Consider the following 18,574-nt stretch of genomic DNA (forward strand, 5'->3'; position numbering starts at 1 on the left):
CCTATCATTTGCAAGGCAAACTTGACTTTTCACTTTCCTTCATGTCTGGTGATCCTCCAAAAATCAAGGAAGACACACGGAAACAAAAACGGAAACGGATCACGGAACAACGGAACCCCGTTTTGCGGACCGTGAAAAATACTGTCGTGTGCATGAGGCCTTAAACTGAGGCTAATATATCAGTCCCAGTTACAGGATAAGTCATATATATGAAATTTGTGGTAAGGTGTACGGTAAAGTGCTGTAAGGGCTGTATATTTCCCCCAGAATCCTAAGCTGGGTGAGATAAATGAAACCCAGAAAGCTGCAGTGGTTTCAGCAAAGTGTAGTTTGCTGAGACAGCTTTGTTTACCCTAAGTTCACACCTGAGCGTTTTACAGCGCGTTCCTACGCGCTGTAAAACGCTCAACAAGGAGAAACCAATGCTTCCCTATGGGAATGGTTCTCACCTGGGCGTTTTACAGCGTGTGCGATCGCGCTGTAAAACGCCCGACGCTCAAACAAGTTCTTGAGCTTTTTTGGGGACGTTTGTCACACGTTCCCGTACATAGATATTCGGGAACGCGCGACAATGTGTGCACGCCTGTCTCTGTATGCGCGATTGTAAACACCCGTACAATCGCGCATACAGAGCGCTCGTTTCAGAACGCTCAGGTCTGAACCCAGGGTAAGGCCTCATGCACACGACCGTTGTGTGCATCCGTGGCCGTTGTGCCGTTTTCCGTTTTTTTTTCGCGGACCCATTGACTTTCAATGGGTCCGTGGAAAAATCGGAAAATGCACCGTTTTGCAGCCGAGGCCGTGATCCGTTTATCCTGTCCGTCAAAAAAATATGACCTGTCCTATTTTTTTGACGGACAACGGTTCACGGACCCATTCAAGTCAATGGGTCCGTGAAAGAACACGGATGCACACAAGATTGGCATCCGTGTCCGTGATCCGTGGCCGTAGGTTGCTTTCATACAGACGGATCCGAAGAACCGTCTGCATAAAAGCTTTTTCTGATCTAACTTTTCACTTCGTGAAAACTCATTTCCGACAGTATATTCTAACACAGAAGCGTTCCCATGGTGATGGGGACGCTTCTAGTTAGAATACACTGCAAACTTTGTACAAGACTGCCCCCTGCTGCCTGGCAGCACCCGATCTCTTACAGGGGGATATGATAGCACAATTAACCCCTTCAGGTGCGGCACCTAAAGGGGTTAATTGTACTATCATATTCCCCTGTAAGAGATCAGGGCTGCCAGGCAGCAGGGGGCAGACCCACCCCCCCCCTCCCCAGTTTGAATATCGTTGGTGGCACAGTGTGCGCCCACCATCGCCCCCCCCTCCCTCCCTCTATTGTAATAAATCGTTGGTGGCACAGTGTGCCCCCACCATCGCCCCCCCCCCTCCCTCCCTCTATTGTAATAAATAGTTGGTGGCACAGTGTGTGCCCACCATCGCCCCCCCCTCCCTCCCTCTATTGTAATAAATCGTTGGTGGCACAGTGTGCCAACCACCATCGGCCCCCCCTCCCTCTATAGCAGTAACAACATTGGTGGCAGTGTGCGGCCTCCCATTCCCCCCCCCCCCCCCCATCATTGGTGGCAGCGGAGTTCCGATCGGAGTCCCAGTTTAATCGCTGGGGCTCCGATCGGTAACCATGGCAACCAGGAAGCTACTGCAGCCCTGGTTGCCATGGTTACTTAGCAATAGTACAACAGTATAAGATTCATACTTACCTGCTTGCTGCTGCGATGTCTGTGAACGGCCGGGAGCTCCTCCTACTGGTAAGTGACAGTTCTTTAGCAATGCGCCGCACAGACCTTTCACTTACCAGTAGGAGGAGCTCCCGGCCGTTCACAGACATCGCAGCAGCAAGCAGGTAAGTATGAATCTTCTACTGTTGTACTATTGCTAAGTAACCATGGCAACCAGGACTGCAGTAGCGTCCTGGTTGCCATGGTTACCGATCGGAGCCCCAGCGATTAAACTGGGACTCCGATCGGAACTCCGCTGCCACCAATGATGGGGGGGGGGGGGGGGGAGGAGAATGGGAGACCGCACACTGCCACCAATGTTGTTACTGCTATAGAGGGAGGGGGGGGGCGATGGTGGTTGGCACACTGTGCCACCAACGATTTAATACAATAGAGGGAGGGAGGGGGGGGGCGATGGTGGGCGCACACTGTGCCACCAACGATTTATTACAATAGAGGGAGGGAGGTGGGGGGGGCGATGGTGGGCGCACACTGTGCCACCAACGATTTCTAACATTAGAGGGAGGAAGGGGGGGCCCGATGGGGGGCGCACGCTGTGCCACCAACGATATTCAAACTGGGGAGGGGGGGGGGTCTGCCCCCTGCTGCCTGGCAGCCCTGATCTCTTACAGGGGAATATGATAGTACAATTAACCCCTTTAGGTGCCGCACCTGAAGGGGTTAATTGTGCTATCATATCCCCCTGTAAGAGATCGGGTGCTGCCAGGCAGCAGGGGGCAGTCTTGTACAAAGTTTGTAGTGTATTCTAACCTGAAGCGTCCCCATCACCATGGGAACGCCTCTGTGTTAGAATATACTGTCGGATCTGAGGTTCACGAAGTAGCTCATATCCGACAGTATATTCTAACATAGAGGCGTTCCCATGGTGATGGGGACGCTTCAAGTTAAAATATACCATCGGATTGGAGAAAACTCCAATCCGATGGTATAAAAGAACTCCAGACTTTACATTGAAAGTCAATGGGGACGGATCAGTTTGAAATGGCACCATATTGTGTCAACATCAAACGGATCCGTCCCCATTGACTTGCATTGTAATTCAGGACGGATCCGTTTGTCCGTGTCCATGTTCGTGGATCCTCCAAAAATCAAGGAAGACCCACGGACGAAAAAACGGTCACGGATCACGGACCCACGGACCCCGTTTTTGCGGACAGTGAAAAAAAACTGTCGTGTGCATGAGGCCTTAGAGTCTGTTCTGGGCTGGATTTTATTTGGACTGGTGGGTAGGTTTGGTAGCGAGACCCACCAGTCCACACCCTTCCAGCACAGCTATTTTCCCTAGCCTGAGGTGATCCAGGGTGTGTGACAGCTGAGATCATTATGAAGACCTCAGAATGTCAGTCAGGGTCAGAAAGCCTGGGAAGCTAGCTGTTGGACCCCGATTCCCCTTGTGTGTGAACTGCACTCTATAGGTGAGACAGAGATGATTAAACAGTGCCCAGACAGACAGGAGTTTATTTTGTGTTTGTTATATCAATGCCGTAGCTTCAACCCACCAAATAAAGTGATAATTTGGATGCCGTTTTGTTATGCTGAGTATCACTTTTTAACCTGCTGTCTCCGCTGAAGTCTGTCATTGCCGACTGTACAGATCCGACTATCTATCTATCATCTCTCTTCTATCTATCTGTCACTAGCGCCAACCCCTGCTACTGTAAACTATATATCCGCTGTATAAAAACAATTGTTATAGGAAGGGGATTAAATTTAAAAAAGTATTTTACTTGTAATTTGTACTATTATAAAGTGGGATAAACAGACTCCCTCCACTCTTTTTTTTTTTTTTTTACATTCTCCTGGGCACAAAAAAAATACTAAAATAAAACTACCGTAACATGAAAAATGTACAGTATCACCAAATAAAGGATGCAAAAATTATCTGAATAAAAGAATAAAAAAAAACAGTTAGTGAATGTTCGCATATGTGGCAGCGGATCCAGTTCCGCCAGAGAGCAGCCTGCCGGATTTCACCAGATCCAGCTTTTGGACTTGAATGTGCTAAAAAAAAAAAAAAAGTCACGTGCCTTAGGCCTCATGCACACGACCGTTATTTGTGTCTGCATGGGATGCGGACCCATTCACCTCAATGGGGCCGCAAAAGATGCGGACATCAATCCGTGTGCTTTCCACATCCGTTGCTTCGTTCCGTGGCCCTGCAAAAAAAAATAAAAAATAGAACCTGTCCTATTCTTGTCTGTTCTGCAGACAATAGGCTTTTCTTTTATGGACAGCCCGCTCTGTTCTGCAAATTGTGGAACGCGCATAGGTGGCATCCGTGTTTTGTGGATCCGCAATTTGTAGACCGCAAAACACGGCTTGGTTGTGTGCACGTAGCCTTAGTAACAAGATTATTCTGGAAAAGTGGCAAAGATGCAAATAAGCCGTATATGTAACTGGCCGAATGGTAATTAGAAAATTAAAAGAACACAGACACCGGATGTGAATGACTGGTAAGAAAAGGTATTATGGACAGAGACGTTTAAGGCCTCATGCACACGACCGTATGTATTTTGCGGGCTGCAAAGAATACGGATTACATCCGTGTGCATCCTGTATTTTACGGAACGGAACAGCTGGCCCCTAGTAGAACAGTACTATCTTTTTGTCCATAATGCGGACAATAATAGGACGTTTTTTTTTTTTGCGGAATGAAAATACGGAGATACGAAAACAATGTTTTTTTTGTGGACCCATTGAAATGAATGGTTCCGTATACGGTCCGCAAAAAAACGGAATGGACACGGAAAGAAAATACGTTTGTGTGCATGAGGCCTAAAGGAAATGTGGCAACAAAAATGTTATCTGCCAGTTAAAACCAGATAGTAGCACACATCTTTTTTACTAATCTGGTTTTGTTTTCTGATTGTAGATTTACCTGAACATGATTATGGGGCGGCCATCTTTCCTGAGCTGCTCCTAACAGCATTTAGAGATATGTTTTACAGCAGCCCTATGGGTCATAGACAGGAGGGGGCTCATTGAGGGAGATTGATCAAAACTAGTGTAAGGGAACATTGGCTTAGTTGCCCATAGCAACCAATCAGATTCCACTTTCACCAAAATGTGGTGATCTTCTAATGACACATTCCCTTTGTACCTATGAAACTGGCTGACCTGTTCCATGTGCACTTGGCACATGTTCCATGGCATCCGTGTTGGTCCCATGTTCACATGTGCCTGCATGATGTTTTAGTATATGCAAATGAGTCTCTAGCAGCGACAGGGGCGTTGCCATTACACCTTGAGGCTCTGCTCTTTCTGCAAATGCCGCACCCTCTCCACTTTGACAGGAACAGCAGCGTGATGACATTTTCACTACCTGGCCCTGTCAATGAAAGTGCAGAGGGGGCGCAGCATTTGCAGAGATCAGAGCATCTAGGTGTAATGGCAACGCCCCCGTTGCTCCTAGAGGCTCATTTGCATGCAGCTTCCTGTATTATTATTTTTTAAGGGGAATGTGTCACCTAGCATTTTTTTCTGCCAGTTAAAACCAGATAGGGACACACATCCTTTTTTTCTCATCCGATTTTATTTTCTGATATCCTATTACTTGAACGTGATTATGGGGCAGCCATCTCGCAATCTGATTGGTTGCAATGGGCAACTAAGCCAGTTTTGCCTTTACACCAGTTTTACTAAATCTCCCTTGTCTATGGCCCATGTGGCTGCTGTAAAACACATCTCTAAATACTGTTAAGAACAGCTCAGACGAGAAGGCCTAATCACATTCAAGTAGTAGGATATAAAAACCTACAATCAGAAAATAAATCAGATGAGAAAATAGGATGTGTGTCACCAGTGATGGTCAGTTCGCATTGTACAAACTGACCATCACTGTGTGTCACTATCTAGTTTTAAATGGCAGAAAAAATGCCAGGCGACACATTCCCCGTAGGCCTCTTGCACACGAACATTTTTTTTTCCCGTTTACGTTCCGTATACAGAACCATTCATTTCAATGGATCCGCAAAAAAAACTTTAAGTACTCCGTATGCCTTCCGTTTCTGTATTTCCGTTCAAAGATATAACATGTCCTATTATTGTCGACATAACAGACAAGAATAGTACTGTTCTATCAGGGGCCAGCTGTTCCGTAAAAAACGGAATGCACACAGACATCATCCATATGTTTTGTGGATCCGTTGTTTGCGGAACGCAAAATACAGAAAAAGCCATACAGTCGTGTGCAAGAGGCCTTAAAAAAAAAAATATTGGAAGCTTCAAATTGCCTTTGAAATTGCCAATCCAGGGGTTCCATGTCAGGCTTTATTCCTTGGATGTTACCACATGTGCATCTGCCAGATCAGAAAATGCCCCTTAACCCCTTAATAACAAGGCCAATCTTCATTTTTGCATTTTCGTTTATTCCTACCCAACTTCCAAGACCACAGCTCTTTTTATATTTTTTGCAGGACAAGTTGCATTTTTGGGGGTTTTGTGTTTACGTTGTTTGCGGCAATAACGAGATTTTTGTATAACTTACCAGTAAAATCTCGCTCTTTCCTTGGGGGACACAGAAGACCTTGGGTATAGCTCATCTCCATAGGAGGCGTGACACTAAGTGAAAACTGTTAAGCCTCTCCTCCACAGCTATACCCTCAGCCTGGAGAGAGAGGCTGCCAGTTGCGTGTCCAAGTAGTGAAAAAAGGCAAAGTCCAAAAGTGGAACCAACAAGCCAACTACCCAACGGGTAACACAAACTCGGAAACCGCGTAGAGAAGAACAAATGAATGGGTGGGTGCTGTGTCCCCCAAGGAAAGAGCGAGAAAGAGATTTTACTGGTAAGTTATACAAAAATCTCGTTTTCTCGCCCAGTTTCCTTGGGGGACACAGAAGACCTTGGGACGTTCAAAAGCAGTCCAAAAGGGGAGGGACCACAGCACCAAGGCGAAGCACCCGAAGGCATCAAGGAACCGCTGCCCGCACACCCAGGCGGGCCAAGGCAGCATCCGCCGAAGCCCGAGTATGCACCCTGCAGAACTCGGTAAGGCGTGCAAGAAAGACCAGTGGCCGCCTTGCCCAAATGCATGGCCGAAGCCCAATGCCTCCGGACCAGGAGGCACCGACCGCTCTGGTGAAATGAATGGTGACATCAAAGGCAGACTCCTGCCCCTGGTGCGGCAACCTCAGCAATAGCCAATCTGATAAAGCTGAGAAAAGCCATCCCGGAGGCCGTCAACCCTATGCACGGACCTCCTGGAAACACAAGAGACCGAACGTCGACAAGAGTCGGAGATCTCCAAGCAAAAACTGCAAAGTTAAAACAACATATAGGCAAACACCACCTTCAGAAGGAAGGAAGACACGGGATGTAGAACAGCCCTGTCCTGGGGAAAGACAGAAGTCTCGGAACAAGGAGGGCCGCCATTCAGGCACCCGTCCGAGACACGACGGCTACGGAAACACAACCGTACAGGACAGAAGAGGTAGAGAGAACTACTGTAACGGCTCCAAGGGAAAGATTAGAGCGCCGAGAGCTCAGCATGCAGTTCCCAGGGCGGTACCGCAGGACAGTACAGAGGAACCAAAGAGCAACTCCGAGGAAGAAGGTCTGGACAGGGGGCCGAGGGCCGGGGAACGCTGGAAGCGGAAGGACAGCGCCGACACTTGACACTTCAAGTAAAAGAGACCCAGTCCCAGGTCCAGGCCAGACTGGAGAAAGACAGAACCATGGGGGGGAGAAAGGCATTGTGGGGAACGCCCAGCTTCCCACAGAAACCCAGACAAAAAACCCTAAGTCCAACGACAGATCCTGGACGAAACACAGCCAGGAGCGAACAGTAGCGAGCCCGCTGGAGTCACCTGGGCAAGCGGGTAAAAACCCAATGTGACCAGGCGCAGACCAGTAACACGGGCAGAAGGGTCGGCAAAACTGGTCCCGTCGGCCTCCGAGCAACGTTGTCCCGTATCCACCCGGAGTGGGGGAGCAGAAGGACAGAGACGGAAGGGAACCGAAGGATCCGCCCAGCATCCGCCAGATGCCAGGACAAGACAGGCTAAAGTCCATGCTGATGTAGCCACCACAGGAAGACGATCCACAGTCCTGGTGTGGGAGATCTAAGGACAATCTGGACCGAAGGGCAGTCCCCCCAAGTTACCGAGAAGGTAAGTCTACAGCAGGACCATCGCCTAGAATGGAAAGCGCAATCTGCACCCAGCGGGAGGACAGAACACGGTAGACCCAGCAAGAGGCACACAGCTAATACAGCCAGCGTGAACAAGGGAGACAGTACGAGACCGAAGGAACACCAGAACCATCCACATGAACAACCATGCTCCCCCCAGAGGGGAGGACAGTGAAGGAACAGCCTCTGAAGCCTGGCCGGGGCAGAAGCCACATCGGAGTGATCTGTACCGAACGGGGAGCCAAACAGAGCCAGCGAGACAAGGTAGTCGAGACAGAGGCCGGCATCACACCCTCCAACCGAAAGGAGCAGTGGGCAGCAGGGAAGCCATAGGACAGCCAAAAAGCAGAACCCTGCTACACTGTGAGACGCCCGGTTCACCGCCTCGCAGAAGGCAAATACCCTGAAGAACCCAAGGTGGAGGTCTTCCGGACCTGGGTAATCGAGCATCCAAGAGAAGTTGGGTGACCTTCCCGAGAAGAGTGGCCCGAACCTGGTAGTAGATCAGACCGAAGCGTAGAGGGCGCCAAGAGGAAGGACTCATACCACACTGCATCCGAAGAGGAGGAAATGGTAGTAGGCGAGGGACCATAGTCCCGCCAGAGCCAACGAAGAATCCGAGGGGCGCTGCAGACAACAGCACGCATCTAGGAACCACGAACACTTCCCGGGAGGAAGGGCCAACGAAATGAATGAGTACCACCCAGCTCGGTGAGGTAGAGAGCATAGAGCCCATCCAGGTCAGGTGGACAGAATGATCTCTGTAGAGACGAGTGCAAGGCTTGCGGCAAGTATCCCAAGAGAACAAAAGGATGCCGCAGGAAGGAGGGGAGGCATACGTATGAGCAGCCCCGTAAGCAGTGAAAAGGCCAACCCACCTACGGGAGGAGAAGGCATACACGGCCCAAACAACGCACAAGAACGGCCGCTCACTGCAAAAAAGTCACTCAGAGAAGAGGGCCAGCCACAGAGTGCCACAGCATCTACGGAAGTGCAAAGTGCAACCTGAAAGGGAGTTATGCACAAGCCTAGCATGGCACGCGATGGAACGTAAGCAGTCCGCCCCGAAAGGGGGGAAATGTACCTGGCAAACTGCAGTCGGCAAGAGTGCAAAGGCCCGCCCCAAAAGGGGGTGACGCCTAAGGCCGTACCTACCCCAGAGACATAGGACATACAATATAATCCAGCAGGAACGCAGGAGGTCCACCTAGTGAAAGGGGGACATGCACAGGGTTATCCTAGCATTAAGTGAGCGTGCAATAATTCCCCCAACACCAAACTTTGTGAGAGTGCAACTACTCCGCCAATGAAGGGGACATGTACAAGTCCAGCACAGCACGTACAAGGACAGCCGTGAATCTCATGAGCGTGCAAAAGTCCGCCCATGGAATGAGGGGTGGTCACGCACAAGGCCAGCACCGAATCCAATGGGAGTGCAAGCGTTCCACCCATGTTAGAGGGTCATGCTCATGGCCAGTAACGTATCCGGCTAGAGTGCAGTATGCCGCCTGGAAAAAAAGGGAGGGGGGGGGCCATGCACATGGCCAGCATCTCATCCAGGCACCCTGCCATGTACGGGAGTCATGCACATAGCCAGCAACGTACTGGCGAGAGACAAACACAGTCAGTGAGAATGTGTGTATGTCGCCTGAGGAAGGGAGGCATGCCCATGGCCGGCAGCGAATCCAGCGAGAGTGCGTACACCGCCCACGGAAGAGGGGCCATGCATATGGCTGACAGCGGATCCAGCGAGAGTGCAAGCACCCCGCCATGTATGGGGTTCATGCACATGGCCAGCAACGCACCGGCGAGAGAACAACCACAGACAGAGGGAGTGTATGTATGCCGCCTGAGGGAAGGAGGCGTGCCCAAGGCCGGCAGCGAATGCAATGAGAGTGCAGCATACCACCTATGGAAGGGGGTCATGCCTATGGCCGGCAGCGAATCCAGTGAAAGTGCAGCGTTCCGCCTATGGAAGCGTGTCGTGCACCTGGCCATCACCGCATCCGGTGAGAGTGCAGATTTCCGCCTAAGAAAAGGGGGTCATGCACATGATCGGCAACAAATCCAGTGAGAGTATAGCGTTCCGCCAATGGAAGGGGGTCACGCATATGGTCGACAGCGAATCCAGCGAGAGTGCTGCGTTCCGCCCAAGGAAGGGGGTCACGCACACGGGCGGCAGCGAATCCAGTGAGAGTGCAGCGTTCCGCCTATGGAAGGGGGTCGTGCACATGGCCAGCACCGTATCCGGTGAAACTGCAGTATTCCGCCTAAGAAGGGGGTCATACACAAGGCCAGCCCGCAGCCAGGGAGAGTGCAGTATCCCGCCTAGGAGGGGGGGGGGGGGGTCATGCCCATGGCAGGCACCATAACTGGAGAGGGTGACGAATGCTGCCTACAGAAAGGACCGCATGCACTTGGCCAGCGCTGCATCCCGGGAGAGGGCAAAAAAACGCCTAAAAGGGGAAATGCACCTGGCAGCGACGCAGGCTGCGAGCGCGAAACCATGCCGTCTATGGCAGGGGGGCATGCAGACAGGCAGCACTACTGCGATGAGGCTGCAGCGTCCTGCGCAGCCCACAAGAATCTGTTAGATATCTATTTATTCATTATTATTTTTTATTTTATTTTTTATAACAGCCTCCCTGAGGCTAAAGGGGAACCACCATATAGGGGCACAGATTCTCTTGAGAGGCAAGAAAAAAAAGGGGTGGCCAACCATACAGGCCCATTGGGAGCCGGCCTGCGATCCACAGGGGGCGGAGGAAGCCCCAGGCGGGAAGAATTTGCGCCTGGAGAAGTTCCCGCCCCCTCCAACAAAGGCCAGAATTTTGCGGCCTAGTAGGCCGTAAAGCCGGGGGCCTAAATGTGTGCGGCGCCCGGCCGACTGGGGCCGCATAGTATTATATACCGCCGGGACTGAAGCGGAGTGGCGCATTAAACCGGCCGCGGGTGCCCACCCCGCGGGCCGGAAGAGTCAGGGGCCCAAATAGAGTGCCGGAATTGCGGCCCCGCAGGCCCGAAGCCTGGGCCAAAATTTTGCGGTGTCCCGCCGTCCGGCACAACGGTCGGCCGGGGCTGTTGGAGCATAGACCAAGTCCAACGCCGGCCGCGGGAGCCCACCCCGCAGGCCGGTAGAGTCAGGGGCCCGGAATGGCGGCCCAGCAGGCCGCGAAGCCTGGGCCAAAATTCGCGGAGCCCCGCCGACCGGCACTAACGGTCGGCCGGGGCTGTTGGAGCATAGACCAAGTCCAATGCCGGCCGCGGGAGCTCACCCCGCAGGCCGGTAGAGTCAGGGGCCCGGAATGGCGGCCCAGCAGGCCACGAAGCCTATGCCAAAATTTTTGCGGCGCCCGGCCGCACCGGAATGTCCATGCCGGCCGGAGGCGAGGTCTGTCAGGAGCGGGCCCCAGGCCCTGAGCAACGTGGATAAAGGGGGACAGCAGCTGCATGTCCTATGGGGGCCAGGAAGGGGGGGGGGAAGCAGGGAGCAGATTGCCGCCCTGCGGCACCCCAGGGGCCAGCCTACATCCAGCAGGGGAAGGGTCCAGAGGCACAATATGGGGGTCAGGCCTGCAGTGGGGGGGGGGAACGTAGGGCTGGAGAAGCCACTCTCTCACCATAGTCGTCTTCACCCTCGGTCCGTTCCAGCAGGGTCGCCCCTTCAGCTACTGGCACCGTAGTGGCAGGACGCTGGAGAGGGGCTTGGCGTGCGGGCGACCCTTGCGCTGGCGGGATGCAGGGGAGCTGGGCTGCCCTGGTCCTCCTTGCCTTCTGTGGGGGAGGCAGCAGTGCGGATGACCGCCACTGGCGCAGCTCAACCCCGGGAGAAACAGAGAGGTCTAGTGCGTCTCTGTTGTCCCTGATGATCTGGAACAAAAAAAAAAAGAAAAAAAAAGTAAAAATCTAATTTTAAACAAGGAGAAAGCAGAGTCTCTCTCTCCAGGCTGAGGGTATAGCTGTGGAGGAGGGGCTTAACAGTTTTCACTTATTTTCACGCCTCCTATGGAGATGAGCTATACCCAAGGTCTTCTGTGTCCCCCAAGGAAACTGGGCGAGAAAACACATTTTTATAGTTCCTGTTATGTTTTACTAAAAAAAAAAAAAAATACCTTTAAAATATTGTTTGCATCACCTTACTCTGACAACCATCTACAGAGCTGTGCAAGTGCTCATTATTTTGCAGGTCGAGATGTAATTTTTACTTGTACCATTTTGGGGTACATACTTTTTGATCACTTTTTATTCAATTTTCTTTTTTGGGGGGCAACAAAAACCAGCAAATCGTCCATTTTTATTTTTTCCCCATTATGGCATTCACACACACACACACACACTATATATTTTTACAGTTCTGACATTTTTGGACGCAGTAATACCCATTAGGTTTATTTTCTAATACAGTATGTAAGTGGCACTGGGTGATTGAATGGGTGCTTGTAGTAGTGCCCCCAACCTTAGTACGCCATACTATTGGTGAAGCTTCACGGTTCCTTAGCACTTTATATGTCTTACATTTCCCTTTCTTGATCCAACAGCTAAGGTGTCTGAAAAACGTCTTTATATGACGGAAATGTTACACATTGATACTTTGCCTGTATCTGAGCACAAAGTAACCTTCTCAAACATTTGAAATCCTAAAGGAGTGCTGGAGTCCATACTATATCTTATGCTGATGTGTTTATATAATGTGGGAGGGAGGTGATTTGTATTTTTTGTATTTGTTTTTCTTTTAAACTATAAAAATAAATGTTTTACTGTACTTTTTTTTGTCCCTTTAGGGCAGTGATCCCCCACTCACGGGTTCATGGACCAGTACCATGCCATGGATCATCTGGTACCGGTTAGTGGGGAGCGCTGGAGTTAAACAGCCTACGAGGCAGTGCTGATATCATTGCAACCTCCTGTGCCAGGTCACAGACGACATGAGAATGTCATCACGCCGCCAGAGGCCGGGGGCAGAAGAGGCCTGCATCGCAGACAGCGAGAGTGAGGTTTGTGGGGGGGTTGTGGATGCTACCGGAGGCACCATTTGGAGGGGTGTTACATGCATTTTATATACAGAGGGCATTCATTGTAAACTGGACTTCTGAAGGGGGCACTATATTTAAAGAGGACACTACTGGGGGTCATTATATGTGAAGAGGACACTACTGGGGGTCATTATATGTGAAGAAAGCACTACTGGGAAGGCGGGCATTATATCTATTGGGGCTTAAATGGTAAATTACTACTGGGTGGGACTGGGGCCTAAATGGGAATGATTAGTAAGTAGGGGCATAAAAGTAGGCATTATTACTACTTATATGTGTTCTGTGTCCAGTTATGCAGAAATAAGTTGTGGTCAGAAGAAAACATCAGTGATCTGTGTAGGACTGAAAAAAAATGATCGAGAACGTCTCCGGTCAGAGTAGACATCACCTGTGTGTCCCTGAGTGGGAGCGTAAATGGGATTATTAATGACTGGTCATGGTGTAGCGGTATTATTTGGCCTATTTATAGTGTTATTATTGGTAATGTTGGCCACGGATTCTGTAATATGCACTTTATTGTGTTTTACTATGCGAGTGATCAACCATCATCCCCCCCCCCCCCCCCCCCCCCGTCAGTAGAAAAATTGTCTTGCGTGAAACTGGTCTGAGCAATAGAATACTACTGCAGTCTATGAGATTCTGACAGGCTACCTGTCAAGTTGTACCTTGAGCCCAGCTTCACAGGCAGCTTGCTATGACAGGCCTGTCATAGCAACCAATTGAATTGGAGCCTTGCAATTTTGAACAGAACGGAAGGCAGGGGGAGCCCCCTCCCTCTGTTGAAGCCCACAGATGACGCCTGAGGGGTTAAATGACTGGGATCACAGTCATCTCCAATCCCGGTCACTGCCGATCTGTGTCTCCTGTATTATACGGCCAGCACCGGGCTCGCATGAAGCAAGCTCAGTATGTGAGCCCGCTCCATACAACCCCTTGATGCTCATGACATTAACGCGTTTGCCACCACAACATACACATAAATTATCTAAAATGTGAAAATACTGTTGCCATATAATTACCTTTGTAATTCATCACCATTCCCCCACTTTCCAAAAATAGAAGTATTGTGATGTGTTAATATATAAAATATGTAAAATATATAGTTTTATGAAATTAAAATACCGTAATAAGTTATGAAATAAGACAAATAAAAAATAAGTTGTGACCATCAATACACTGACCACAATTTCAGGTCCATTTAATTGTGGTGAATTCAATTTTTTTGTATATATGAATTTGAAATGAGCTGAACTGAAGATGCACAACCAGTACAATGCAGACTGAGGGTATCCCAAGTCTATGAATATATCTACTCCTCTTCCACAACCCACACCAATCCTCCGGGACTACCGAGAACGGTGATGGCCCATAGCTACCTTATTCTGCTGTTCTGCGGCGTTGGAGTTTGTACATGGCCGACCTTCAGATGCAGGGTCTTTGTCTTGGCCTGTTGTCTTTATTTCATTGCACTGTTCCTCCATCTCCAGGAACCAGATGAGATCGATAAAGTCTGTAAAAATGACATCAACCTCAATAAAACATTGTGGTTACAATGCACCCTAAAGACATACCCATAAAAAAAGAAGAGACAGAAAGCCATCCATGGTGAGTACAGCTTACACTAAAACCTACATTCTAGACACCCACGGGTGCATGCATAAATTCACACAAGACTTCAAAGTCCATTTTGGGTAAGCTTACTACCCAGCTGGAGAAGGAAGGAGGGCGTAAAGACATAGTGACTTTTCCTCCTGCAGCAGATGGGTTTTGGCCACCATTAAGATGTCCTATGCTCAGGATAGATCATCAGTATCTGATCGGTGGTGGTCCAACTCCCAACAAACCCACTGATCAGTTGTTGGAAGGGGGTGATACGCCCTGCCTATTCCTCAGCCTGTGATGTCACGTTGATTGGTCACATGACCTTTCGGCAGCTTGAATGGGACGGAACTGCAATGCCAAGCACAGCTGTTATTCAAAGAGGCTTCTGGAGTTGGACCCCCACCGATCTGACACTGATGTCCTATCATGACGAGATGTCATCAATGTTTACGTCCCGGAAAATCCTGTTAACCACTTCAGCCCCGCTAGGTGAAACCCCCTTCATGACCAGGCCACTTTTTACACTTTGGCACTACACTCCTTTCACCGTTTATCGCTCGGTCATGCAACTTACCACCCAAATGAATTTTACCTCCTTTTCTTCTCACTAATGGAGCTTTCATTTGGTGGTATTTTATTGCTGCTGACATTTTTACTTTTTTTGTTATTAATCAAAATGTAACGTCACAAGTTAGCGGAAAATGATGATGATTTTTTATTTTTATTTTTTTCTTACAAAGTCTCATATTGCACTAACTTGCGACAAAAAATAAAAAATTCTAGGAACTCACCATGCCCCTCACAGAATACCTTGGGGTGTCTTCTTTCCAAAATGGGGTCACTTGTGGCGTAGTTATACTGCCCTGGCAATTTAGGGGCCCAAATGTGTGAGAAGAACTTTGCAATCAAAATGTGTAAAAAATGACCGGTGAAATCCGAAAGGTGCACTTTGGAATATGTGTCCCTTTGCCCACCTTGGCTGCAAAAAAGTGTCACACATCTGGTATCGCCGTACTCAGGAGAAGTTGGGGAATGTGTTTTGGGGTGTCATTTTACATATACCCATGCTGGGTGAGAGAAATATCTTGGCAAAAGACAACTTTTCCCATTTTTTTATACAAAGTTGGCATTTGACCAAGATATTTTTCTCATCCAGCATGGGTATATGTAAAATGACACCCCAAAACACATTCCCCAACTTCTCCTGAGTACAGCGATACCAGATGTGTCACACTTTTTTGCTGCCAAGGTGGGCAAAGGGGCACATATTCCAAAGTGCACCTTTCGGATTTTGCAGGCCATTTTTTACACATTTTGATTGCAAAGTTCTTCTCACACATTTGGGCCCCTAAATTGCCAGGGCAGTATAACTACGCCACAAGTGACCCCATTTTGGAAAGAAGACACCCCAAGGTATTCCGTGAGGGGCACTGCGAGTTCCTAGAATATTTTTTTTTTTGTCACAAGTTAGCGGAAAATGATGATTTTTTTTTTTTTGTTTTTTTTCTTACAAAGTCTCATATTGCACTAACTTGCGACAAAAAATAAAAAATTCTAGGAACTCACCATGCCCCTCACGGAATACCTTGGGGTGTCTTCTTTCCAAAATGGGGTCACTTGTGGGGTAGTTATACTGCCCTGGCAATTTAGGGGCCCAAATGTGTGAGAAGTACTTTGCAATCAAAATGTGTAAAAAATGGCCTGCAAAATCCGAAAGATGCACTTTGGAATATGTGCCCCTTTGCCCACCTTGGCATCAAAAAAGTGTCACACATCTGGTATCACCGTACTCAGGAGAAGTTGGGGAATGTGTTTTGGGGTGCCATTTTACATATACCCATGCTGGGTGAGAGAAATATGTTGGCAAAAGACAACTTTTCCCATTTTTTTATACAAAGTTGGCATTTGACCAAGATATTTATCTCACCCAGCATGGGTATATGTAAAATGACACCCCAAAACACATTCCCCAACTTCTTCTGAGTACGGCGATACCAGATGTGTCACACTTTTTTGCAGCCTAGATGCGCAAAGGTGCCCAAATTCCTTTTAGGAGGGCATTTTTAGACATTTGGATCCCAGACTTCTTCTCACGCTTTAGGGCCCCTAAAAAGCCAGGGCAGTATAAATACCCCACATGTGACCCCACTTTGGAAAGAAGACACCCCAAGGTATCCAATGAGGGGCCTGGCAAGTTCATAGAAATTTTTTTTTTTGGCATAAGTTAGCGGAAATTTATATATTTTTTTTTTTTCTCACAAAGTCTCACTTTCCGCTAACTTAGGACAAAAATTTCAATCTTTCATGGACTCAATATGCCCCTCAGCAAATACCTTGGGGTGTCTTCTTTCCAAAATGGGGTCAGTTGTGGGGTGTTAATACTGCCCTGGCATTTGAGGGTCTCTGCAATCATTACATGTATGGCCAGCATTAGGAGTTTCTGCTATTCTCCTTATATTGAGCATACAGGTAATGAGATTTTTTTTTCCGTTCAGCCTCTGGGCTGAAAGAAAAAAATGAACGGCACAGATTTCTTCATTCGCATCGATCAATGTGGATGAAAAAATCTCTGCCAAAAAAAAAAAAATGGAGGGGAAAGGCGTCTGCCAGGACATAGGAGCTCCGCCCTACATCCATACCCACTTAGCTCGTATGCCCTGGCAAACCAGATTTCTCCATTCGCATCAATCGATGTGGATGAATAAATCATTGCCGGGATTTTTTTTTTTATATATATATATATATATATATACAAAGTGTTTGCCAAAGCATAGGAACGCCGCCTCCTCCTCAGCTCGTATGCCTCGGCAAACGTATCTGTTACTGCAGAGTAGAAATCTCGTCTTGCAGCGCCGCATACACCGACTTGCGTGTAATCTGACAGCAGCGCAATGCTTCTGTCAGAATGCACATCGGTGCTGCAGCTAGTAGATCGGTTGGTCCACCTGGAAGGTAAAAAAAGAAAAAAAAAAAGAAAGAAAAAACCAGGCCCCAACGCAATAATTTTATTAACTTTGGAACAGAACCTAGAACCTGTAAACTTTAACTTTTGGAACTAAACATTAACCTGTTTGCTTACTGGTGTTTTTTTTTTTTTTACCTTTATAGAACAAACCTCTCCTTCCCCATGGGTCAATGTGCAAAGCGCAAATCGCCCAAAGATGTGGCGAAGTGCGTTAGGCACTTTGTCCCATGTGAAAGGAGACGTTTGCAGCAGCTGTGAGTGAATGGGCCCTAATAGCCCTGTGTGCCTATCCTGGTGAGATGATCCCTATGCTAGGTGTACCTGTGTGTGGTACTTTCGGAAACACTCCCCTAAGCATAGGGCAGGGTGGTCCGGACAGTCAGGACAGAAATAGCGGGTGTCACGCCTTATTCCACTCCTGCTACAGACACGACATTTTTTTCGGGGTGGCGGTCGGTTTGAGGTACCAGCAACGACACTGGGGAAGTGTCGCTCGTGTAGACGGCTAACTACACTGGTGGATGGGGCCACGGAACCTCCTGGATACAGGAGGTTCGCGATGATCTCTTCCTGAAATTTGAGGAAGGATCCAGTTCTCCCAGCCTTACTGTAGAGAACAAAACTATTGTACAGAGCCAATTGAATTAAATATACAGACACCTTCTTATACCAGCGTCTGGTGCGTCGGGAAACTAAATACGGAGCCAACATCTGGTCATTGAAGTCGACCCCTCCCATGTGGAGGTTATAGTCGTGGACTGAGAGGGGCTTTTCAATGACACGGGTTGCTCGCTCAATTTGTATTGTCGTGTCTGCGTGAATGGAGGAGAGCATGTAAACGTCACGCTTGTCTCTCCATTTCACCGCGAGCAGTTCTTCGTTACACAGTGCGGCCCTCTGCCCCCTTGCAAGACGGGTGCTAACGAGCCGTTGGGGGAAGCCCGCGCGACTAGTTCGCGCGGTACCACAGGCGCCAATCCGTTCTAGAAACAAATGCCTAAAGAGGGCCACACTTGTGTAGAAATTGTCCACATAAAGATGGTACCCCTTGCCGAATAAGGGTGACACCAAGTCCCAAAC

At 48.9% G+C, this 18,574-nt stretch overlaps 1 protein-coding gene across 1 annotated transcript in view; it reads right to left on the reverse strand.

Annotated features, from left to right (window-relative positions):
* Positions 1–18,574, reverse strand: part of SLC9B2 (solute carrier family 9 member B2) — an 81,260-nt gene that overhangs the window by 39,301 nt on the left and 23,385 nt on the right. Inside the window, exon 2 of the mRNA XM_044276551.1 lies at positions 14,304–14,437. Coding sequence (XP_044132486.1) covers positions 14,304–14,408 — 105 coding nt within the window. The 5' untranslated portion in view covers positions 14,409–14,437. The remainder of the gene's footprint in view (positions 1–14,303; positions 14,438–18,574) is intronic.

The sequence above is a fragment of the Bufo gargarizans genome, chromosome 1 (assembly GCF_014858855.1).
Source record: "Bufo gargarizans isolate SCDJY-AF-19 chromosome 1, ASM1485885v1, whole genome shotgun sequence".
In the NCBI taxonomy this organism is placed as follows: domain Eukaryota; kingdom Metazoa; phylum Chordata; class Amphibia; order Anura; family Bufonidae; genus Bufo; species Bufo gargarizans.